At 49.9% G+C, this 25,484-nt stretch overlaps 1 protein-coding gene across 2 annotated transcripts in view; it reads left to right on the top strand.

Annotated features, from left to right (window-relative positions):
* Positions 1–15,043: 15,043 nt before the first annotated feature.
* TRPM2 (transient receptor potential cation channel subfamily M member 2) overlaps positions 15,044–25,484 on the top strand; it is a 50,010-nt gene continuing 39,569 nt past the window's right edge. The window contains exons 1-6 of one of the 2 annotated variants that reach the window (XM_026660813.1): positions 15,044–15,208; positions 16,278–16,363; positions 18,967–19,035; positions 19,148–19,316; positions 20,057–20,237; positions 25,258–25,424. In XM_026660813.1, the coding sequence (XP_026516598.1) occupies positions 15,044–15,208; positions 16,278–16,363; positions 18,967–19,035; positions 19,148–19,316; positions 20,057–20,237; positions 25,258–25,424 (837 nt within the window). The remainder of the gene's footprint in view (positions 15,209–16,277; positions 16,364–18,966; positions 19,036–19,147; positions 19,317–20,056; positions 20,238–25,257; positions 25,425–25,484) is intronic. The other variant, XM_026660814.1, reaches the window with a different exon arrangement.

The following is a 25,484-nucleotide window of genomic DNA, read 5'->3' as shown; positions in this document are numbered from 1 at the left end:
ACAAGTCTCTCCTATTTCAAACTTGTAAGTAAATAGCCAGGCAAGGCGTATTAGTTTTCCTTTGTTTTTCTCAACTTGTAAATGTACCTTTTACTAGAGTGTTTATCTTTGTTTGCTGTACTTTGAACCTAAGACTAGAGGGGAGTCGTCTGAGCTCTTTAAGTTTGATTACCCTGTAAAGTTATTTTCCATACTGATTTTACAGAGATGATTTTTACCTTTTTCTTTAATTAAAAGCCTTCTTTTTAAGAACCTGATTAATTTTTCCTTGTTTTTAGATCCAAGGGGGTTGGATCTGTATTCACCAGGAGTGGGTGAAAGGAAGGAGGGGGGATGGTTAATTTCTCCTTGTTTTAAGATCCAAGGGGTTTGGATCTGTATTCACCAGGAGTTGGTGGAAGGAAGGAGGGAGGATGGTTAATTTCTCCTTGTTTTAAGATCCAAGGGGTTTGGATCTGTATTCACCAGGGAATTGGTGAAAGGTTTCTCAAGGCTTCCCAGGGAAGGGAATTAGCTTTGGGATGGTGGCAGCGGACCAGATCTAAGCTGGTAGTTAAGCTTAGAAGTCTTCATGCAGGCCCCCACAGTTGTACCCTAAAGTTCAAAGTGGGGAACCAGCCTTGACACGAATATTCCCAATGCAGTTGCACCAGAACCGTTTACAGCCGAAGCTAATGTTTATTGGACTCGGTGGAAAGATTCCACATAGAAGAACTATTTCTCCCCTGCTCTGTGATGTGATGCTTCTCCACAAACGCAGCCCTTAACTATTGGCTGTACATACTGTATTGCCAACACATGGCTGTTTTGTTGTCCACTGCCACCCATCGGTCTCCTTTGGCAGTACTGGCTCAGCTTTCTCTCTTGCAGTGAGTAGCTGTGTTTCGGAGTTTGCAGGTGTCCAAGATGAATTGCTCTGCATTATGTCTCTGTTCTCTCTGGTCAGGAGGAGGAATGGGCAGGCTGGGGAGGGGCTATGATGCCAGGGCCAGCGTAGAGGCAAAGGTGGCTCTAACTTCCAAGGGAACCTCCAGGCTTGGGCCCAGACCTTGGTAGGGCGGCAGGCGAAAATCCTCACCCATGGACAAAACAATCCATTGCTGGTGGAGATTGTCAACACCTCCCGCCAGAGTAGGGGAGCAGCTGTCCTAAGGAACTGCTGGGATCCCCTGCCTAAGAACCACATCTGTGCTGATCTAGCTGATCTCCTTGCCCTGCGGCTCCCTGTGCTGGCGTACTGTCATAGGCTGCGGTATCATGGGATAGGGAGGGAGGCAGTACACTTGATAGGTCTGAACCACACCCTGGCACCCCAAGCCCTAACCCTGCTCTGCCCCAAATGCCCCTGAAAGGAGGCAGACTCTGAAACCTGCCAGGAAGGGCAGCTATCGGGGTGGGGGGGGGCTCTGATAGGCCAAGGGAAACAAGTTCTGGAGTCACAGATGCAGCTATGACCCTCCCTCAACAACTCTTTCCCAGAACCCACCAACATCCCCCCCATTCCTCTAGAGTGTGAGCCATAAACCACTTGCTTGCACCAATGCCCCAGCCTTGTACCGTCCCTGGCTAATTACTGCCCCAGCACCAGCTGGGTCTGACATGAGCAGGATGTCAGGATGCTGAGTACCCTGCACCTGCAGCTCGGCACTAGCTCTCACAAAAGCTGGGTCATTACACAAATTGAATCTATTTCCCCATGTTAAGTATCCTCACACCTTTTTGTCAACTGTCTGAGATTGGCCATCTGGATTACCACTACACAAGTTTTTTTTCTCCTGCTGATAATAGCTCATCTTAATTAATTAGCCTCTTAGAGTTGGTATGGCAACTTCCACCTTGTCATGTTCTCTGTATGTATATATATCTTCTTACTATATGTTCCATTCTATGCATCTGATGAAGTGGGCTGTAGCCCATGAAAGCTTATGCTCAAATAAATTTGTTAGTCTCTAAGGTGCCACAAGTACTCCTGTTCTTTTTGCGAATACAGACTAACACGGCTGCTACTCTGAAACCTGACAAAAGCCACAGATTCTCATGAAACAGGAAGGGTGAAGGCATAGATCTCTGCAGGATTCCCCCAGAGGGCCCCAGCGTAGGAGAGCAATTGCTTCAAACTCCCCTCTGCTAGGAAGGATTGGACACACTTATGAGCAGTTCAGTGTCCCCTGCTAATGATGACTGAACTGCCGCGAACAAAACTCTGTGTTAATTGTGTTGGATGCAGCTGATGGATATAAAAAAACCAGCATGGATGCTTTGTGGGAGAAGATCGGGCTAGCAGGACCAGCACGGTGTCTTCTCCACGCCCATGCGTACAGCCTCGCTGACAGGCAGGAAGGAAATCCATGTCTGCGGTTACAAAGGTGACAAAGGAGAGGTGTAGTAACAACACCATCGTCAGCCGGAGTGGCAGGGGCATGCTGGAGAGGACCCTGAAGGCCGCCGTCCACTCACTGTACGTGGAAACCCGGAAGTGTAAACCGGACCAGGGTAAAGCCTGGTTGACCAGCAAGTGGGACGCCAGCAACCACTTCCTCGCCAGGGGCAGCTTCACCCATTTCCCCAACTGGCGGTTCATCCACCGTGCCCGGCTCAACTGTGTCCTGCTCAACGGAGCCGTCCGCCACGGGAACCGAGACAAGCGTTGCAGGAAGTGCAGCTACTCCAACGAGACCCTGCCCCTCGTCCTGTGCAGCTGCAAGCCCCACTCCAGAGCCTGGCAGTTGTGCCACAACACCATCCAGAACTGCCTGGTGAAAGCCATCGCACCGCACCTGGGGGAGGTGTGCCATCCCCGGTACCGACAGCCAGCTACGACCTGACATCGTCGTCACCGATGAGGCCCAGAAAAAGATCATCCTCGTCAATGTCACGTTTTCCTTTGAGAACAGAACCCCGGCATTTTGCAAAGCCTGAGCTTGTAAGCTGGAAAATTACACCCCCCTGGCCAACACCCTGAGAGCGAAGGGCTATGAGGTGCAGATGGACGCCCTGATAGTTGGAGCCCTGGGTGCCTGGGACACCTGCAATGAGCGTGTGCTGCGGACCTGCGGGATCGGTCGACGCTACACACGGCTCATGCGGTGCCTCATGGTCTCAGATACCATCCAATGGTCCAGGGACATCTACACCGTACATATCACCGGCCACCGACAGTACCAAGAGGCGTAAACCGGAGCGACATCGTGCATCGACTACGAGAAAGGGACCGAGAGACTTTATCCGTTGGACCATATGAACTGGAACCATAAACTCACTGAACGTTAAATCTCACCAAATGAGGGTCAATCCATCCCCACTCATTATACTCCACCCCTGAACATAGCCATTATATGAACAACATACCCTCATATCTCAATGTCTGTACTTTGACCCATTAATCTTTTACCCCCAATTGGGGATATTGCAAATTATGTATTATTCCTTACACCATCCAATCTTAAACCGAATTTTGCACCCCTTGATAATCTGTATGTTATTCCCTGATAACTAGAAACGTCTACGCTTAAACTCTGTACCGTTCATCGGTCAGCAGCACTGAATGTCTTTTAGGGCTAACCTAGGATGACCGTGGGAATCTCTGCTTTCTGTTTCCTAGCTCCAGCCCTGAGAGTCTGAACAGAAAAGAGATGAACAATTTTCTTGTCAGCTATTTTTATATCTTTCTTTCAGAATTCAAGCTGATGGGATGAGCCCTTCACACTCTTCCTGGGTGTGAAGGGGCAATTAACAAAGTCTTTGTACTGTATTGTGATGTCCCACAATGGCCCATTTAGTTTTGATAACCATCCTGATGAGCAGGAGACAATCCCTCCTGACAGGTTCATAGTTCCAGACCAAACATTTGTTACAGTTGCAAAGCAAAAACGTAACTATTACCTTATAGCAGATGATAAAGATATTATAAGTGAGATTAATGCATGCAGCAACTTACAAGCATTTCATAAAGGCTAACCCCATTGTTATAAGTCCAATACCTATCTTAGTCATACTGCAGAGGTGAGCTGGTCTGGTTTCCAGCAATGAATTTGTCAGTGCTCAGCTGAGGCCTAAAGCCTTGGCAAGAGCTGGCCCCTGGTTTGCCAGCATCACACATGGGAGTACTGGGGGGTTAGGGAGGGGAGAGGTGAGAAAGGAACAGGTTGGGCTGCTACACTATGCATGGGAGGGTGGGGAAGAAGGGACAGCAGGCTCTGAGCTGTGGGGCTCGTTACATTCTGGGGGCTCCACTCCCTCCTCCCTGTTCCCTGCTGCAGAACGTGCACTGGCCCAGCCCCAGGATCTACCCACTGCCCATGTGTTAATGCGCTCCCCCCGCCCCCACACCCTGCGTAGGAGAGAAGTGCTATTGTACCCGCGGTACCTAGGTGCAGAGGGCCTGATCCTCCACTGAGGGCTTATCCCCAGCAGAAATGTAAATGAATTGCTTCATGGTATTTAAATCCCAGAGCAAGGTCATGTGATCCTACGCTCTGTAACTAGAGATGTTTCTCTTCCCAGCTCTGTTCTGTAGGGACACATGATCTTTCACCAGACACCTTTGCTAGGGTTGCCAGATGTCCGTTTTTTTACTGGAAAGCCCGGTCGAAAAGGGACCCTGGCAGCTCTAGTCAGCACCGCCGACTAGGCCATTAAAAGTGTGGTTGGCAGTGCTGCGGGTCTAAGGCAGGCTAGTCTCTACCTGTCCTGGGACTGTGCTGCGCCCCCAATGTGGGGAGCAGGTCCGGCTCCTAGGTGGGGGGGCCACGGGGCTCCGCACGCTGTCCTTGCCCCAAGCATGGGCTCCGCACTCTCATTAGCCAGGAACCATGGCCAATGGGAGCTGGGGGGGAGGGGGTGGATCCTGTGGTTGAGAGTACTGCATGGAGTGTCCTGGCCCCCCACCCCCCCCGCCTAGGAGCCGGACCTGCCAGCTGCTTCTGGGGCGCAGCGTGGTGCCAAGTCAGCCAGGGAGCCTGCCTTAGACCCGCAGCACCGCCAACCAGGAGCTGCCCAAGGTAAGCCTGTACCTAAACCATGAGCCCCGACTCCCTGCTCCAGCCCTAAGGCCCCCCAAACCTGGAGCCCCCTCCTGCAACACAAGCCCCTCATCCCTGGCCCCATGCCAGAGCCCGCAACCCTAGTCCAGAGCCCTCACCCCCCCCACTCCAAACCCCAGCCCAGAGCTCCCCCACACACTGAACCCCTCAGCCTCACCCCCCAGCCTGGAGCCCCCTCCTGCTCCCCAAACCCCTCATCCCCAGCCCCACCCCAGAGCCCTCACCACCAGCCCACACCCCCTCATGCACCTCAACCCCCTGCCTCAACCCACAGCTCCCTCCCACACTCCGAATCCCTCGGCCCCACCCCCCAGACTGGAGTCCCCTCCTGCACCTCAAACCCCTCCTCCCCAACCCCACCCCAGAGCCTGCACCCCCAGCCAGAGCCCTTACCCCCTCCCGCACCCCAATTCCCTGCCTCAACCTGGAGCCCCCTCCTGCACCCTGAACCCCTCATTTCTGGCCCCACTCTGGAGACTGCACCCCCAGTTAGAGCTCTCACCCCCTCCCGCACCCCAACCCTAGGGTTACCATACGTCCGGATTTTCCCGGACATGTCCGGCTTTTTGGGCTCCAAATCCCCGTCCGGGGGGAAATCCCAAAAAGCCGGACATGTCCGGGAAAATCGGGACATGCGGGGCCGGCGGTGCTGGGCCGGGGGCCGGGCCGGGGACCGGCAGTGCTGGGCGGGCCGGGGGTGCTCGGCAGGGGGCTGGCCCGGGGCCGGCACCCCAGAGCCCGAGCCGACCCAGGCTGGAGACGCCGGGGGGGCCAGACTGGGCCGCGCCTCCTCCCCCCACACCCCCCTTACCTGCTTCAGGCTTCCCGCGAATCAAATGTTCGCAGGAAGCAGGGGAGGGGGCGGAGTTGGGGCGGGGACTTTGGGGAAGGGGCGGAGTTGGGGCGGGGACGTGGGCGGGACTGGGGGTGGGGCCGTGGCCCTGTGGAGTGTCCTCCTTTTGGAGGCTCAAAATATGGTAACCCTACCCAACCCTCTGCCCCAGCCCAGTGAAAATGAGTGAGGGGGTGGGGGAGAGCGAGCCACTGAGAGAGGGGCAATGTAGTAAGCGGGGCCTTGACCTCAGGGAAGGGGCAGGGCAGGGGGTGGGGCCTCGGGAATGGGCAGGGTAGGGGGTGGGACCTCAGGAAGGGGTGGGGCTAGGGTGTTCATTTTTTTGCAATTAGAAAGTTGGCAACCCTAAGCTTTGCCTTGCGTATTAGGAAGCTACCACGATCTCTGGAAAAAAATTCATCTGCCCCTTTTGAAAATAAGGAGCCTGGCGCTGCGATGGGAGTGCTGAGAGCTCCCGGTGTGGCACGTGGAGCTGTAATATAGGGGCAGCTAGTGCCTGGCTAGTATTCCCTGCCTTTTTCTCAGGGCAGGACCTTAGTCCGGAGACCCATCTGGCTGCTACATGGGTGCCATTTGCTGGCTCAGCTTTGCTTTATAGCATGGTCATGAAAGGGAGGAAATCGGAAAGGAAACTAAATGGAATTTTTGTTAATTCGGGAGAGAACCCAAAAGATTAACCTCGTGTAGAACACAGTGTAGACACCTCATTTAGAGCACAACTGCATAATAGGAGAGAGAATGTATGTTTAATGGGACTTTATTGCCATGAACAGTAATTTAAGAGTAGAGTGTTTACTGCATATAATGCTAAGTATAGTGAGATTGGTTATGTACTCAGGAATTGCTAAGCAGCGGATATGCTATTCTTTTCAGCTCCTATTCTGCAAATGGGGCCCTTGTACATAACAAAGCAGCCACTGATTAAGAGTTGTAAAGCCTGGTTCAGATTTTGGAGTATCATTTGCATTGTTAAGCTGAAGCTACTCAGGAGAAAGAAAGCCTTGTCAGGCTGTGGAATGGAAAGGGTTCCTCTGCAGTTTACAAAGGGTGTGTGACTCACCAAGGTCTAGCAAACTCTGGATTTGTCCTTATGCCTAAAGCTCCCTAGCAGGTCTAGGGACTGCTTCTGCAGTCTGATTTGCTGGAAGGCTGCCAGCAGCAACCCCGTCTCCTCCTCCTAACTGCAGTCAGTCAGTTCAGAGATGCCTCAGCTGATTCTTCTCTCATCACCTGGGTCTCAACTAGTCAAATGACCTGCCTGGAGGGTGAGCGGAAGGGACATTCCCCAGGCCTGGCACCGAACGTCTGAGCAGGAGATGCAGGAGGAGGATGCACAGCAGGTGCAGGCAGGTACATTGTTTGGCATGTACAGTTTCTGTGTCGGGTCTTAGCAGATTTTCAGGAACTTCAGCCAGGGCCTAGAAGCTGCAAAGCCTGGGAATTGCTGTCCCAGACAATGTCAATAGCACCCAGTGCCCTGCAGAAGGACAGAATCTGACAGAAATGCCCCTGAGGGCTGTCCAAAATTGCTCAAGAATCATGCTACCTGCAACTATTCTGTAGGGCAAGGCTGCAAGAACCCTTTAATCCACTCAAAACCACTTTGGGGTCCTCACATGCCATGTGCATGTATGCATGTGACACGTGAGAGCGCCTGTGTACATGTGCTCCCTGTAAGATAGGCTGTGTGCATGTCCACCTCGGAAGATGTGCCTGTGCTTTCTCTTTGTAGGTTCCTGTGTATACGGTGCCCATTGGAGGGCCCTGTGTGAATGCCCTTCAGTGAGCACTGTGCCTGCTAGGCACTGCTGGCTAGCTTAGGGTGTGCCACAGGCCTGAGTTTTATCCTGGCCTCTCTTTTCAGACCCACAATTTTGTAGGAGCAACCAATGATGGGCACATTTGATGACATCATTTAGCCCTCCGCGTAACACGTTGCTAGGCTTGTAAAAGGTAGCATTGATGCCCACAAATAATTGCAAGCACAGAAGGAAGGCCAGGCTGGCAAAATCTGGCCCCTCAAGTCAATGGGACTGGTGCATCCCAGTTCCCTAGGGGCTTTTGTAAGCCTGCCCTGCATGGTGATCTCCTCACCATGGTGACCTGGGCATTTCCATACTGTATGCATTGTTACCATGGCCCTTCCTGCTGCTGCCTCCAGACTATTCCTAGAACACCACTGCGCCTCATTTCACAAGGCCGCTGTGCCCATAACCCACGAGTCTCGGAACATTCTGTAGAAAGGGAGCCAATGGTGAGCTACGGAGAGGGGAGTGGTCCCAGGGTGAGATGGGGCAAGAGGCAGCCACTCCAAGAGAGCTCCAAGGGCCAGAGCCTCAACCCAGGAAGGAGCAGAGAGCAGGTGGAGGATGGAGAAGCACAGTGAGCAGGTGGAAGTCATTATTGTGCCCAGAGCGGGCTGGGCTCTGGGGGCAGAGACAGACTTGGGAGCCCTCTGAAGGCATGGAGGGTGTTTTTGCCTGGAGCTGGGTAACAGGTGATATGGTGGGGAGTCATTGAAAACAGACTGAGTGAACAGCAGGGTGAGCTGGTACCTTTATTCAGTGGGAACCAGTGTTCCCTCTAATTTTTCCCACCCATGTGCGGAATGAATTTTGTTATGTGCACCAGTATGGAGGTGATGTGTGACCGAGGGGTTCGGAGTGTGGGAGGGGGCTCAGGGCTGGGGCAGAGAGTTGGTGTGCGGACGGGGTGAGGGCTCTGGGGTGGGGCCAGGGATGAGGGGCTCAGGGCTGGGGCAGAGGGTTGGGGTGAGGTCTCCGGCTGTGGGTGAGGGCTCTGGGGTGGGGCCAGGGATGAGGGGTTTGGGGCACAGGCTGCCCCAGGGCTACAGTGGGGACTCCCCCCAGCCCTCTCTCCCTGCAGCAGCACCTGGGACCATGGGATAGGCACCTCTCCCCCGGCCGCAGCAGGTCCGGGCCGGGTTGGGGCCATGGGATAGGTGCCTCTCCCCCAGCCATGGCAGGTCCGGGGTTGCGGGAGAGACATCTCTCCCCGCTGCAGCCTGAGTGCCTGCGTGGCACTTAATAGGCTGTTGCGCGGCTGTGCAGCTTAGAGGGAACTTAGGTGGGAACAGCCCAGTCTGGAGGCTGCCTTGGGGCTCTTGATGTTATACTGAGCAGTGCCCTACTTGCAGTGTAATGGGGTTCCCTGGCTGACTAGGGACCTCCCTGCAACCGTTCGTGTTCCTCCCCCTTTGTACTGTACCAGCCATATCCTCAGCAGCTAGATTCTCCAGCCTAGTCACCCAGGCTCTGGCAGCTGTGAACACTCTCACAGCCCCTGGCTGGCAGCTCAGCACTCCCACCCTCCACCCCCATGGCTACATTAACCCTCACCCTCACTTGGCAATTCAGTGAACAGCACAAGGAAGAGGGACCCAGGTCAGGGTCCAGGCTGGCAGCTGTTGTGCCCTACACATGCTGGGAAATGGCTTAATATGAAAGGTATTCCACTCCCACTGTGCTTACAACTCACTTGCTCCATGCATGGGGCCATCACCGCTGCTAAGCTAAGCTGAGGAACACATGGTTCCCAGCCAGGGTAAAAGGGAAGTGGCCAAGGGTCAGGGGGCTACATGGCCACAGCTAACCCTTATCAGGCCAGAGCCTGGCCCTACCCACATCAGCACATGCTGGTTGTAGCACTTTAAATGATGGTGATCCTTCCCCGTGGATGGGATTACTGAATACAGTCCCCAGGCTAGCCAGAACTCGGCCGGAACAGCTAACTGAGGGTTCTGCCGTGAGATCAGGCACAGGTGGGGAGCTCCCACAGGTAAGCAGCTAGCCCAGCTGCACAGAGCGAGTCCTAGGAGAGCAGAATCTTTCTTGCAGCCAGCGGGCTCCTGATCCGTAAGCAAATACCTCACAAATACCAGTCCAAATTGCTGGACATTACACCAGTAACAAACAGGCACCCAGCAAACCAGGCAAAGGGAAACTTGGATCTTTTATTGGCCCAGGGCATACAAGGCTGTAGAACTAGAATGCAAGTCCTGGAGCAGTGGATAGGAGATGGGGGAGATGGATACAAATGGCTTTAGAAACTGATTCTTATCATATAGTGTCTTTTGCAGGGAACTGGTATGGCTGTTGTGGATAAACCTGCCTGGAGAGCAAACAGGTCTCTCCTAGTGCTGGTGGACTATGCCACTGGGGCCCCTAAAGCAGTGACCCACTTCTCCACCCAGTGCAAGCAGAGCCCTGATTACTTGCAGGGAATCTTCAGCAGAGGGAGTTTTCCTTGGGAGGTTTTATCTGTCCCGGAGACCAAATTTATGTCAGCCCTGCTCCCCTGGGTAGTGGGAAATTGTGAAGCTAGTGTGGCTGGGGTACTTTGTGTGACATGCAGGGATGGTAGCAGATGGATCTGTGCTGAGCCTGATGAAGTGGAGTACCTGGAAATGGGACACCTTTTTAAAGAGTCAGGGACAATCCTGGACCTTTTGTGAGTTACTATACTCCCTTTCAGCACCATGCTACCCCTCTTTCCAACATCTATACAAGCAGATACCAGAGAGGGTGAGGGGATTGCCTTCTGCTGTTTGATGGAGGCATTGAGCAAAATACAATATTAACTAACTGTGATTTTGTTCAGCCATCTCTAATGCATGTTGAGGATTTCTTTGATGTAGGCCAAGGCCCTCTTTAGCCAAGATACTGTTTTCCCCCCCTAAAATGTCCCTGCCTCATTCCATGCAGCAGGTGGCTTGTACTCTGGGAATGAGGCAGCTTCTCAATATTTCTCTCTCTCCACTCATCATTCAGTGTGTAACCCTCAGGCCTTATTTACTGCAAACCATCCCAAATAGCCACTAAATACAGAATTATCAGATTCTGGGCCTGCTTATTACTACAGTACCTGAGTGCCTCATTCCCAAATATTAGTGACTTTGTCTTTTCTACTTTGAGATAGCAGTTTTTGAAAATTTTACCTGTGGGGGCCTGGCTTGAGACACCCATCAGTGAGGTCCCCAAAAGACAGTGTACATTTTTTCCTGCTTTTGATCTTGGCAGTCCCATTGGACACCTGGGGATAATAATATGCAGCTAAGTGACTTAGGAGCCTATGTTCCATTTTCTAAAGAACGCTAGGCACACAGGGCTCAGATGCTCAAAGGCACTTAGGTATCTAGCTCCCATTGACATCCATGGGAGCAATGGGAGTTAGGTACCTAAAAGCCTTTGAGGATCTGGGCTGAAGAAGCCCAAGTCTCCCTGCAAGTCAATGGGATTTCAGCTCCTGCATGCCCCTAAGTCACTTTTGAAAGTGTGATGTAAATTGCTAAATTATTTCAATGATTTTGAAAATTTTATCTCAAGAGGATTTTTCATAGGGGCCGAGCACCCACAGAACCCGTTGACTTCAGTCCCACGTGTGGAGCTCAGCCCTTAAATGATGTATCTCAAGTTAAACATGCAGAAAATGAGAAGTACAGAACTGGTGACCACCTGTGGAAACATTTGGTGTGATGATCTAGCCAACATCTGCATGTAGGAGAGCAAAGGCCAGAACCTAGGTCTCCTTGGTTACAGTCAGCTGCCTTAACCACATGCCCATTCTTGTTCCTCCTGTAGTTTTCTGCCTCATTCCTGACACACTTTCCAACTTTTTGCTATGAAAAAGCAAGGGGTTCTACTGACAGTAGCTTCATTTACCGCTTAACTCCAATGCATTCAGGGAGCACCATCCAGCCTGTGCACTGAATGAGGCAGAGGTTCGGGGGGGAATAGTGTGTGATCATTAAATTAAAGACAGCATCATAATGCATGAGAGAGCTGAACTAAGGTTGCATGATTTTTTCTTCATTTTGGTGTTTCCTAACTTTTCAGTGCTTGACTTTGCAAGCTGATTAAAATAATGTTAATCTAGCTTATTGTATGTAATTTCCCAGGTTATTTTAAAAGAAACATACACAATCTATCCATTTCAACAGTGAGAAAACCACCAGGCATCAAGAGGGCTATCAGTCCATGGTCTTCACCCCCATAACACAGCCCTCCACCACTTGAGCTAAGGGCTAACTCCATTTGCTACCAGTGGTAGAAGGGTATAAATTAAATTAAATTAATGGAGATATCCTATCTCCTAGAACTGGAAGGGACCTTGAAAGGTCATCGAGTCCAGCCCCCTGCCTTCACTAGCAGGACCAAGTACTGATTTTTGCCCCAGATCCCTAAGTGGCCCCCTCAAGGATTGAACTCACAACCCTGGGTTTAGCAGGCCAATGCTCAAACCACTGAGCTATCCCTCCCCCCTCCCCCCACAGAAGAGTATGAGCTCTTCTGTGGACCAGCCACTAGAGAAGGGGATGTAAGACATATATGTCTAGATCCTAAATACCTTTTAAAATCTGGGCTATAGAAACTGTGGGCAACGTAGGCAGGAGTAGCCCCATTTCACAGGCACATAGCCAAGTACATAGAGGTGGCACCTTTCCCTTCCTTCTTCCACCTGAGAAGCTGTGGGGCTAAGCAGCTGAGAACTGGAGGTAAAATAGTGGAAACCTGGATTCTATTCCCAGCTGTGACAGAAATGACTGAACTCTTCCAAAAGAAAATTCAGCCTGAGGCAGAGAGCAAGCATAGAAAATTGCAGCCTGAACAACTGGCAAAGCAATTCAACCTGGGGTTATAATTAGAAATGTTAGTCAGATCAGGTGTCAAGTTCTGGGTCAGGAGGCAAGGTCCAAATCAAGCCAAAGCCAGGAGTAGGAATGGTAATAGTAGCTACAGGAGATCCACACTGCTACCTAGAGACTTCCTGGAATATCCCTGGGGTTTAATATATGGCAGGGAGCCAATCAGGAGCCATGAGGTTGCTGCCTGTCTGTCCCCTTGAGGCGGGACTTTCCAGGGGCTGTGTCTACAGCTGGTTGTGGGTAGTGGAGCTGGAGCCAGAGCTGATTATAGCCGCTGCTGGGTGGTAGCATGGCGCTGTTTGCTGCCTAGCAGCTCTGCAGGGCTCGGTTTAAGACCCACTGGGCTTTACATAGACTCAAGGAACTCAATATGTTTCACTTAACCAAGAGAAGGTTGTGGGGTGACTTGCTCACAGTCTGCAAGTGCCTCCATGAGGAACAGAAATCAGAAGCGTTTGAGTCTAGAGACAAAGTTGTAACAAGATCCAAGGGCTGGAAGCTAGGTAAATTCAGGCTAGAAAAAAGGTGTGCATTTGTACCAGTGAAGGTAAGTAACCATTAGCACAATTTCCCCACAGCTGTGGTAGATTCTCCATCACTGGCCATTTTAAAATCAAGATTGGATGGTGGTTTGTTTTTCTAGAAGATCTGCTCTGGTTCAAACAGGAGTAAATTCAGGGTAGTCCTATGGCTTGTGTTACACAGGAGGTCAGACTAGATGATCACAGTGGTCCCTTCTGGTCTGAAATCTATGGAAAGTGCCAGAGAGGATCATAATGAGCAAAAGAGGACAGGAACTTATTTTTACAAAAATATTTCATGTGAAACATGGCATTTGCAGCACAGTTACACCAGCTAGTGCCATACTGGGGCATTGGTCCCATATTGTGCCACCTACTGAATTAGCAATAGCATCTGGTAGCATCTCAGGGACCTTAATGAGGGAGACAAAAAAATTAGCACATCTAAGAAAACAACTGTACATCAAGACTGCAACATTTGATCCTATCCCTTTGCTGGAAAACTGGCTTATTTGCTCATGACCCAGACAGACTGTGATGTGGTGGAGGCTGAATCGTTCTGCCAGGTGTATGAATAAATAATAATCATAACACTTTGCCTTTTTATAGCACATTCCAGCTGAAGATCTTAAAGTGCTCCACAGACATGAATGAAATTAGCCTCATGGCACTGAGGGCGCAGTTGTGGCTTTAGACCACACCTACAGGTGGAGTCTGTCAGTCCAGCAGGGCTCCCAGCGGCAGTGTGCCTACACCTCGCCCCGGGGATCTGGGAGTCAGGGTGAACTTGGAGGGTGCTACACCCTTTGAAAGGAGGGAGCATGCACTCTGGCTGCCTGACATTCTAAAGACAGGACAAGTAACATACTAGCCGGGTGTGGTGCAGGGGTAGCTGAGGGTTTGGTCTGTATGCGCAGAGCGAGCTGGATGAAGGTGGATAGCTGATGGATAGCCGGAAGGTGCTTGACCCACCCCAGCAGGGTGAATAGGGAAAACACATGGGATTTCTAATCCATAGAGAGAGAGTGGATCAGATAGATTGGGTATTTTCCCATTTGGTGGAATCATGGCTTGGGGTGGGCAAGGTATCATTTCTGGGCTGTGTGTGGGATATGTGATGTGTTGAGCTGAGTGAGGAGTTGAATCTCTGCTCTATGTATGGAGGGTAACAAAGAAGATGGCAGTGTCTATGGTTAATAATGAATGTCTGACTTGGAGAATGGTCTGTGGTTGTGTCTCTGGGTCATATGCCATGGGTGATAGATAAAAAATTAACAACTCAGCTGTTGATGATATAGATATGAGCCCACAACTAGGCATACATATTGATATGAACACATACATATAGATGCAGTGTATGTTACTTTTTAGCTTTGTTTTTTTAATTAAAATCTTCCCTATCTCATAATTTAATTGGCTTAATTTGCAGCAAGGGAGATTTAGGTTAGATATTAGGAAGAACTTTCTAATTATAAGAATAGTTAAACACTGGACCAAGTTACCTAGAGAGGTTGTGGAATCCCCCTCAATGGAGGTTTTAAAGAACAGGTTGGACAAACACCTCTCAGGGATGGTCTAGGTTTACTTGGTCAGTGGATGGGCTAGATGACCGCTCGAGGTCCTGTCCAGCCCTACATTTCTATGATTCTGTGATCATTCATTCGGGGCCTGTTGTAGGAAAACAATAGATGAATTTAGAAGTCTGTCCTGTGTGACATGCATAGCTGGTCTAGTTCACATCTGAAACAAATCCCAAAGCATGCTGGGATTGGAGGGAGAAGATTCATGGTGAGGGGTGTTTTCCTAGCAGCAAGCCCCAGCTCGAGTGTCCTCGTGTTTCTGATGCATGTTTAGTATTTTCTGTTTCATTGCATTTCAGTACTTCTCGGCATAACAAACTTGAGAGGCTCTGTTGAGAGTGACAAGAGACCTGCCTGTAGCTGGGAGTGGCAGGCAAACCAGAATGCTACCGCCAGAGCTGAATGGAGTCTGCCCTGCTGAGGGAGACAGCTACGTTGTGCATCCCAAGATCTGCGACCTCGAAATGGTTCCCAACCTCAGACGCAGCAATAGTGGCTTCTGTAAGAGCAAGAGGAAGGCTCACTTTGCCACTGGCAATAATGAAAAGGCAAGTTTAGACAATGCTAAGGTTAGGGGGAGGCCAGCAAATACACTGACCATGTGTAAGAGTCAGGGGCATAGCCAGGAGATGCTCCGAGCCCAGGGGTGGGTTGGTGGGAGTAGGCTAAAAGGGGCTCTCAGTCCAGGAACAGAGTATCATTTGGAGGAGGTAGTAGTTAGGGTCATTACCTGCTTTTCTCCAATAGCCAGACAAAGTGCCCTGGGAGATGTGGACACATGGAGGAGAGCCATTCTGCCAATCCCATTCACACAAGGTGAAAACAAACCCACTAACAGCATCACTCCTAGTCCCAGCACTGTTCTGATGGTCCTGGAGTGAGAGGGCAGGGCATTCACATACCTTAACCCTTGTCTGCAGGGACCAGTGGCTCACCTGAGCCCCTCTGGCCAACCCCCAGCTCAGGTGATGCCCCATCCCTCTGTCCACCTTAATAATAAATGGAGATATCCTATCTCTAGAAGGGACCCTGAAAGGTCATTGAGTCCAGCCCCCTACCTTCATTAGCAGGACCAAGTACTGATTTTGCCCCAGATCCCTAAGTGGCCCCCTCAAGGACTGAACTCACAACCCTGGGTTTAGCAGGCCTATGTTCAAACCACTGAGCTATCCCTCCTCCCCAGCCCTAAGGAGGGGGGATTCCTTAAAGGAGCCACAACTCCTTTCTTCCTGCTTGACCAGACAAAGCCCCCACCAATTTAACATGAAATAACTCAAGTTAACCTGCAACAAATTCAAAGTGTGAATAAGCTGTTAGACTAAGCCCTCACTGCTCCTTCGTGTCTCACCATCCTCAGTTTTGGGCACACGTTTGTCTGTCTGATACACAGTGTGCTGGCAGAGTCCTCACTCTATCTGTCTAACTGAAAGTGTCAAATTCCCCTTGGGTTTCTTGCTGTTATGACCTTTGTTTCTCTATGTACTGGCTGAGAGCCCTTGCACGCTGAATCTGTGATGTGCCCCTTTTTCTGTGGATCAGTTGTAGGAACTTATGTAATCTGGTCTTTGTCTGAAACCACTTAGGCCTGCTGTTCCCCTTATTCTCTCCACCCTATAGGAGAATCTCAGCTCGTGGATTCCTGAAAACATCAAGAAGAAGGAGTGTGTGTACTTTGTTGAAAGTTCCCAAATGTCAGATACTGGGTAAGTCAAATGCACTGATGTTTTCCCCCTTCCATCTGCTTCTTGCTTTCCACCCACATTGCAGGAAAGTAGAGTCAACATCCAGTGTTAAGCCCATTTCTGCTACGAGGAGAGGAGTGCAATGATGGTCTTGGAGCTGCACAAAGAGAATACAGAGAAAGATTTCCTGGAGAAGAAATGTTGCGTTTCTTCAGCTTATTCTACAATGCTAAGCACAGCTGGTTGAAAAATGTTGTTCTTATTCCTGTGGAAAACTTTGATGGAAACAAAAACAAAAAACTTAGTTTTTGTTTAAATTTTCTACAGAAAATTTGGATTTTTTGGTGGAAATATGAAAACGGATATATTTTGATTTGCAAATGCAGCCATGATACCTCATGGGAGTTGTAGTTCCAGTGCCTCAGGCTCCCATCAGGCAGGCTATTCAGCTGGGTGCAAGGTCACACCAGTGGGGATGGAGTGGCATGCTCTTCCAAATGACCTTAAACTCACCATGAGTGCAAGGTCATGCCAGTGGTGGTGGGTCCATGCCATTCCCAGAAGTACTATGTTTTCTGGGAATGCATGAGTGGCCACCCTTGCTCCCTTTCTTTATACTGACAATGTATACTTATACTTATGAGTTACCACCCTTTGAAAAGTGCTTTGAGATCTTCTGATGGCAAGCACTATATAAATAGCTAAGCATTATAGGAATTATTATTATTATTATTATTTATAGGCTGAGCTGTCTGGATATTTCCCATGATACACCACAGTCTCCTCTCTTGGAGAGGGAAGGTGGTGCAGCATGAGAGTCCATGGTGATGGTGCATCATGGGAGGTGTAGTCCAGCTGGGGAGCTCCGCCCATACAAGTGAATGGAGATATAAAGAAACTGAACTACAATTCCCATGAGGCTCTGCAGAAGTATTTCCAGATAGAAATATTTGGGGGTTTGGCCAAAATATTTCAGTTTTTTGGGTGTTCTGTTTTTGAACAAAAAACTGAATTTTTCTGCAGAAGGCAGATGCTTTCACAAAAACATTATTTTAGTCAAAAATCCAACAAAATTGTTGACCAGCTCTAATGTAATGTCAGGATCAAAATCTGGGCAGCTACTCTCCCAGGCAACAGGAGATGGAGGAGACTGCTTCTAAACATGGGGCTAAGGGGAAAGGCTTGAATCCTAGCTAATGAATACAGTAGGACTGTGCTAAGTCTCACTGCACAAAGTTGCAAACATGGGTAATCCTCATAAAAACTCCAGTGTTCTCACTGCACATTGCTGATGACTGTAGTGAGGTTGCATTTACTTCAGAAAAATATACTACAGTAATGTATTACTATTGTAGCATTTAGAGGCCCAGGGCCGGCTCCAGGGTTTTGGCCGCCCCAAGCAGCCAAAAAAAAAAGCTGCAATCGCGATCTGCGGCGGCACTTCGGCGGGAGGTCCTTCGCTCAGAGCGGGAGTGAGGGACCGTCCGCCAAATTGCCGCCGAATAGCTGCTTGCGAAGCTGGTGCCTGGAGCCAGCCCTGTAGAGGCCCCACTGAGATCAGGGCTCCATTGTGCTAGGTGCTGCACATTGTAAGAGACAGCCCCTGCCCCAAAGAGCTGACAAACCAAATAGACAGACACTGGAAGAACCGTTATCCCCTTTTAGTAGTTGTGGAGCTGAGATCCACAGAGTTGAGGCCTAAGCTCACACAGGGAATTGGTCCCCAATGCTTAGCCACAAGCCTTGGCTTGTTACATTGTTATGAAGCACTGTCATCTATAATAATAGGAAACCCTGGGTTCCTTCTGCAATGCAGGCATCTCGATGTGGCTCCTGATTATGTTTGTTCACCTACTGACTAGTTCACAGCACTGAGCAGTGTGCATCAAGTCTCCTGGACATTGGTGCAGATTAGTGAGCTTCTACCACGCTTAACAGGTCAGTGGTGCAAAACCACTCTGCACTACAGCTGGTTGGGAATTTTCAATCAAAACGTATTTTTGATGGAAAATGCAGTTTCCGCAAAGTTAAAATTTTCTATTGGAAAATTTCTATTTTGCCTAAATTTTTCAATATCCTAATGGAAAAATATTTCATGAACTATTTCATTTTGGGTCCATTAACCATTGGACTGCCTTTCCCTTTGGTGGTGCATTGCCTCATGGGAGTTGTAGTTCCAGTGATTCTCTCCCTATGGTCTGAGCTCCAGGGCTGGACTACATGTCTCATAGTGCAGCATGTGGTGTCCCCTCAGACTGACCTGTGTGGTGCATCATGGGAGCTGACTAGAGTGCATCAAAAGAGATGTAGTCTTGCCATGGAGACCTGCTATTGGGGACATTAGGACATGAAGCACCCAGAACTACACCTCCCAAGAGACAATGCAAAGCACTACTGGGATGTGTAGCTCAACATTGAACTGACTCAGAACAAAATGATTCGCCATTTCTGAATCGATATTTTCCAGAACTTTTTGTTCCGCAATTTAAAAAATATATTTTGGCTTAATTTGGGGTGAAAACAGTGTCCAGATATCGGAATGTCCTGCGGGATGGAAATGCTGATTTTTGCTGCGCTCTACCATGCACAATGATCTCTTCCTCACAGTGATTTCGTCTCCATAGCCAATGGCCGATGGGCAAGCTGGGCAGGAGATATAACCTCCCTAGGAGCTGGTGTTGGGCATTTTCAAAGTAAGCCACTGCCACTGCTTCCAATCTGAGATTGCCAAGGGACTCATCTGCCTGTAACTGCCAGAGACGCCCCTTCTGAGTTCAGGAAGTTGCTGATGCTGTTTTCTTGCAGGAGGGTCATGTGTGAGTGTGGTTACCCCAGGGAACAGCACCTGGAAGAGGCTACAAAGTCATCTGTTTTCCTGGGGAAAGAATGGGACCCCAAGAGGCACATCCAAGAAATGCCGACGGACGCGTTTGGTGATATCAGCTTTGCAGGTCTGGGACCAAAGGTGGGAAAGGTGGGTCAGTCCCTAGTGTCTAGGGGACAGGGATCCCATATTGAAACCCTGCTGCTCGGCACTTGCGGTTGATGGAATGGGTGTATTCGCTGCCTTTGACGGTAGATGGGGAGAGGCCCCAAAGGCAGCCCTGGTCCTAGCAGAGAAAGGAAGGGGGCAGATACGGTCACCTCCTTCACCCTTCGGAGCAGCTCTGGGGAGAGGGGAGGAGGGCCAGCGCCAGGACAAGTAAATCTGAGGCCTCCTCTGAAGCCATTTGGTGGGCCAAGATTCAGCGTGCAACCTCCTCCACTTCTCCTGCCTCAGACTCCTGGGGGTCTGAATCTCATGGAGGTGGGAGGGAACAGGTACAGCATCCAGCTCTGAGTCAACCTCACACTCCCCAGGGCCTGACACTAGAATAGCAGCAGCATACGTCACGCTGTCATCTCAGCCTCTCCTTGGAGGGGGGAATCTGTCACCTCGGGGGTGCTGTGCAGTGACAGATTCAGCTGCCAGGCTGTACTGGCCCTGAGGTGATGCATGGGGCAGTGAGGGAGATGTTCCTCTACATGCAGGCCTGGTCCTTTACAGGAAGATGAGGAACTGGGGTGGGGAGAGATGGGAGCTGCCTAGAGGAAAGAAGTTTGATTCTTGCCGTGTTGGCTAGGATGAGTCCCTGGCTGGCTTTGCTCTCTGGGTAGGTGCAGTGGGTTTTACTCCCTCCCTTCCCTGTGTTTTGCACCCCCCACCACCCTCAGTATGTGCGCGTCTCGGCGGACACCCCTCCATGCATTATCTACCAGCTGATGACTCAGCATTGGGGCCTCGATGTGCCCAACCTGCTCATCTCTGTGACTGGGGGAGCTAAGAACTTCAACATGATGCCAAGGCTGAAGAATGTCTTCCGACGGGGGCTGGTCAAGGTGGCCCAGACAACAGGTAACACCCGCCAGTGGTACATAGTCCCTGAGGGTGGGCAGAGCATTCCTGGGGCTGCACTGGAGGAGAGCCCTGTTTATATCCCTGAGGGAAAGCAGTAGGGAGTTCCCATTGGGGGATAATGTGCTAGGGAAGGAGCTCAGCTAATACGGTGGTGTCAGAACCGGAATGGAATAGAATAGAAGGTGCCAGATCCTTGTGGAACAGCATCCCTGGCCTACGAGCTCATCAGAGCCTGAATGATGGGCAGTGACGTTGGCTAGAAACCACAGCTCTCCAGACAACAAGCCGATAGATCAGCCTCTGCAGGGGCTCTGGAGACAGGCAGGTTCAGACAGTTACCAGAGCTCTGCAGAGCCAGTGAGCAGCTTTGGTAAGTGACCCTCCATGAGTCCTTGGACTCCTGCTCCCTTGGGGCCAGCGTTTTCCTCCTCCCCACTCACGCCTGCCTGCCCTCTGCTTATATACCACATGTTCTGGGGGGAAAGCCTTTAGCTTTCCTGCTGGATCTGCTGTACGGTTTCATAGTGATTGGGGTGGGGTGCAGGGGCCCAGAGTGCCCGTCTCTGGGTGGGGCCTACAGAGCTGAAATGTTGCTTTCAGGCTGAGGAACCTCTTGCACTGTCATCTCAGATCATTGCAGCTCTGTGAATCTTTCTCCCTTCTACCAGCCTCTCTTATCCACCACCCTTACACTGGTCTCTTATATACATGCCACAGGGCACTAACCCCTTCCTGTGTTCCAGCCCCAGCATTGCCCCGTATCTCACCAGGACCCTTGCACCAGCCTTTCCTAGTAAACGCTTCCATTGCTGAGCAGCTGTCAAGTATCAGGGGGTAGCCGTGTTAGTCTGTATCTACAAAAACAACAAGGAGTCTGGTGGCACCTACATCCACCCTGATTGAATTGGCCCTGTTAACACTGGTTCTCCACTTGCGAAGTAACTCCCTGCTCTCCATGTGTCAGTATATAATGCCTGCATCTGTAACTTTCACTCTATGCATCTGAAGAAGTGAGGTTTTTACCCACGAAAGCTTATGCCCAAATAAATCTGTTAGTCTTTAAGATGCCACCAGACTCCTTGTTGTTTGAGCAGCTGTCAGTCACTCACTGTCCTCTTTCAGCAATGCTGACGCCGTGAGCCTCTCATTAGCATGCTGACTGGCTCGGCATCTCTGGGAATACAGTGCCAGTTGCACACCAGCAGAGATGCCTCAGACAGAAAATTAATGCAATCCCAGGAATCACCTGGTGGGCCATAGAGTCCAATGCTAAGGCCAGAAGGGGCCATTACAATCCTCTAACGCAAGCCAGCGTGACTCCTGCATGGAGCCCGTTCCGCCTCTTTGAGCAACAGCGCATTATTTACAAAGACATCCAATCTTGACGTACTGACTTCAAGGGGTGAAGAATCTACCATTTTGCTCAGTAAGCTGGTCCAACGGTTCATCACCCTCAATGTTAAAAATGGGCACTTTATTTCTAGCCTGAATTTATCTAGCTTCAGCTTCCAGCCATTGGATTTTGTTCTAGATTAGAGTCTAGTTTATAGACCCCTGTGCCATCAGAAGTCTTTTCTCCAGGTACTTATAGACTCTGATCAAATCACCTCTTAGCCTTCTCTGAACCACGAACAGAAATATTCTGAGCCAAATTCTGCCCTTACTGATATTACCCAAGGGGTCATTATGGGAAGTAACACTGTGTTGGGGTCCAGGCATGGTCCTTGCTTGGGGTAGCTCATACTCTGTGAGCCTGATGTTCTCCCACATGGTGGGGGAAGGCCAGCCCAAATGTTGACTGCTGCAGGAGACCACAGGATCTGTGTTGGGATTCTGCTGCAAGAAGTGACAAATAAAAGCTTCAGCAGAGGCTATCCATACAGCCATTTCAATAAACTACAGCGAAAGGAGCCAATCCATCAATCCTTATTTCAAAGAGCTAGTGCTGGGAAAGGGATAGCCAGAGTAAATACTGAGCAAAAAATCTGGATTCTGAACATCTGAATGGGGTGGGAGTAGAGCTGGGAGAATGAGTGATTTTTTTTTTTTTTCAGGTTGTTGGCAGTTCCAGGAAAAAAAATTTAAAAATAGTTTCAGGTTGACCCAAAGCAAAATTTTCAGAGACTCAAAAAGTAGTAAAAAACAAAATTGTTTTCAGTTGGATGCAATGTTGAGTCTGACCCAAAACAAAATGTTTCAGTTTTGAACTTAAAAAAAAAAAATTAATGAAGCTGCAGGAATTTCTAAATGACTTTTTGTTTTGAATCAGAAAATGGAAACGTTCTGGTTGGAAAATGTTGCTACAAAACAATTAGATGTTTCCAGAGTTTTTGTTTTGTTTTTTTTCAGCGGAAACAATTTGGTGAATTCCTAAAATGTTTCTGTCAACCCAAATGTGCTTTTTTTGGCGACAAAGAGTTTTGGCCAAAAAATTTCACCCACCTCTAGATGGGAATGAATCCAGACCTCATGCCAGGATTCCTCAGACTTTGGAAAGGTTCATGTCAGGATCCAAACTTTGTGTTTCAGGCCCATCTCGGACAAACAGAAAGAAGACAATCCGGACGGACCCATTGGCCCTTGAGAACTCGACAGGTCTCACATGACACTTAGGCACTGGGGCTGATTCCTCACTGCCTTGCCCCTGGTGCAGTTGTTATTGTCTGTATTAGGGTAGATTCTGGAGACCTCGGCCCCATTCTACTTGATGCTGTACACACACACACAGGCCTTGTCTAGACTAGGATTTAAAGTGTGATGTTAGAGCAAATTAGCTGACACGTGGTAACTAACACATTATAAAAGCCAGGCTAAGTACTAGAAATCATTGCAGAGTTAAAAAAGCTGTTGGGATCAAGCAGATTATACAATGTATGGTCGCCACGTTGGGCATTTGAATAACTAGACAGACAATGGGAGGAGGTTGACCAAACACAAACAAGCCTTCCAAAGCTGACAAATACAGGAGAATAAGCAGACGTGGCGCACAGCAAATGATTCCCTATTGATCAGCTGGTTTGACTGCCGTGGATCCACAGGATTGGTGTGACACCCCCAGTTTGGAACAGTCTCCAGGAGGCGCCCTTCAATGTGCCAGACTCCCACAGGGTCTCTCTCTTCCTCCAGGGTAAGCCTCACTGCCTCCATGACTGAACCTCTGGGGCTCCAGCACTCCTACTTCACACCGTGAGTGCTGCTCAGAGAGTCCAACTGAGCTAGACTCTTGGTAGAGACTTGTCCCCTCTTCAGGGATTAATGCACCCCAGCATACACAGTGACACTCCCACAGCGCCGTCAAAATAGCCGGGGTTATTAGTCAACTGGACACAACATAGGAAGTCCTTAGATTAGCACAGAGAAGTGAAGGTTAGCACAGAGACCATGCTGGTTAGCCCAGAGCCCAGCCAAGCGGTAGTGAACCCCCATGTTTGGGCTCTGTCCGGGATCTCAGTCTGACCTCTATGGTTGCTTCCCAGGTCAGAGCCCTGACTCCTTCCAGCAGCCAGCACTTATCCCCACCACACATCTCCCCAGTCCTTTGTTCTCAAACTGGGGGATTGTGCTCAGCTTCCCTGCTGAGGGAGGGGAGGGGGGAATCCATCTCTGTCTGGGTCGCTGTCAATGTCCTAGCGATTGGCTTTGCCATTGTCTTCTTGGATCCTCCATTGATATGGGGTTGGCCTTGGCCAGTTCTTTTTTATGACCCATCCAGGCTCAGACGGCTGGGCATCATTCATGCCTATGTCTCCCAGCTTGCCCTAAGAGCAAACAGTCCTTCTCTCACCCTATCTGGGTAGCTGTGCAAATTATAGGGGAAACTGAGGCACAAATAGGCTTAATAAAAATACTACAGAAAATTCCACTTTCTCTCCAAGGAAAAGCAATAGAAGAAGGGGGGAAATGTCTGGAGGTTGGAAAAACTTTCGGTGGACTTGTCCTGCGGGCTATAAACTAGACTTTCTAAACAAGTATCGGTGTTGTCACGATCCCGAAACCCTTTTGATTCTTTGCAAATTAAATAGGGTGGCATCAGGAGGTGATATATGTGGCTATTTGTAAAATTGGAAGGATGAGATTTCATACGTTCATATGTGTTAATAATGTCGATGTTGTTTTTTTTTAAAAGGTCTCCAGACAAGTGTGTGCCTTTTAAGCTATAACCGGAGCACTTTACCATGTGTTAAAGGCAGCATGCCTTGCCCAGACTAGACTTTTAAAAGGTGTTTGTTAACACGTTAGCCTCATGCTTTTAAAACGTAGACTGTGTCTTCATTGCCAAAACAGGTATGTTTTTACAGCAAAAGAATTAATGCAAATTAGCTCTCTCGCTGCAAAATCCTAGTGGAGACAAGGTACAGGCAGTTTCTAGCTAGACAGGTCTGCCCTATACCCCACAGCTGCGGTTAACTTTGTCTAGTTCCAGCAAAAGCTACAAAGCCTTGTCTCCACTAGAGTTTTACAAAGAGGTGGTTAATGTATGATAGTTATCCCGCTGTAAAACACACCTTTTTGGCAGTGAAGACATGGCTATTAAGGCCATGGTGAGAGACAGTCCCCTGCCTTGAAGAGTTCACAGTCTGAACAGCCCAATGGTGGAAAGAAGAAGGGTTATTATCCCCATGTCATAGAGGCACAAGGTCAGAGAGGAAGTCTGCGGGAGAGCAGGGAACCAAATCCAGATCTTCTGCATCCCAGTCCTGACCCACAAGACAATCTGTCTGCCCCTGCACAAAGCACGGTCCGCTCACACTAGCGGCATTCTCCTCGCCTACGGCCTGCACAAAGTGCAGGGCAGGGGGGCATGAAGCCCAGAGAGGTCCCAGACCTGTGTGTCAAAGAAGGTGGGCTCAGTTCACCCCAAGGTACTTATGGGGCAGAATGCAGGATGGGCACCCTACAGGCGTCAGAATCTCCAAAACCTGGGTGGAAGGGGGACTTCTGCAGGTCTCTGATAGGCCAGGATATCAGCCATTGTGCATGGCGCATTCACCTTGCCAACCCCTGCTCTGTCTGCCAGGTGCCTGGATCATAACAGGTGGGTCCCACGCCGGTGTGATGAAGCAGGTGGGAGAAGCTGTGAGAGACTTCAGCATGAGCAGCAGCTGCAAAGAGGGCGAAATTGTCACCATCGGCATAGCCACCTGGGGGACCGTGTACAACCGTGGCAGCCTCATCTGCCCCATGGTGAGCGTCCAGCCTTTGCGGGGGGTGGGGCAGGGCCGGCTTTAGCAAGAGCGGGGCCCG

This window comes from Terrapene carolina, unplaced genomic scaffold, assembly GCF_002925995.2.
Source record: "Terrapene carolina triunguis isolate 2854851 unplaced genomic scaffold, T_m_triunguis-2.0 Scaffold837, whole genome shotgun sequence".
Lineage (NCBI taxonomy): Eukaryota > Metazoa > Chordata > Testudines > Emydidae > Terrapene > Terrapene triunguis.
The sequence above is the reverse complement of the archived record's forward strand: the minus strand, read 5'-3'. Positions and strand labels throughout refer to the sequence as shown.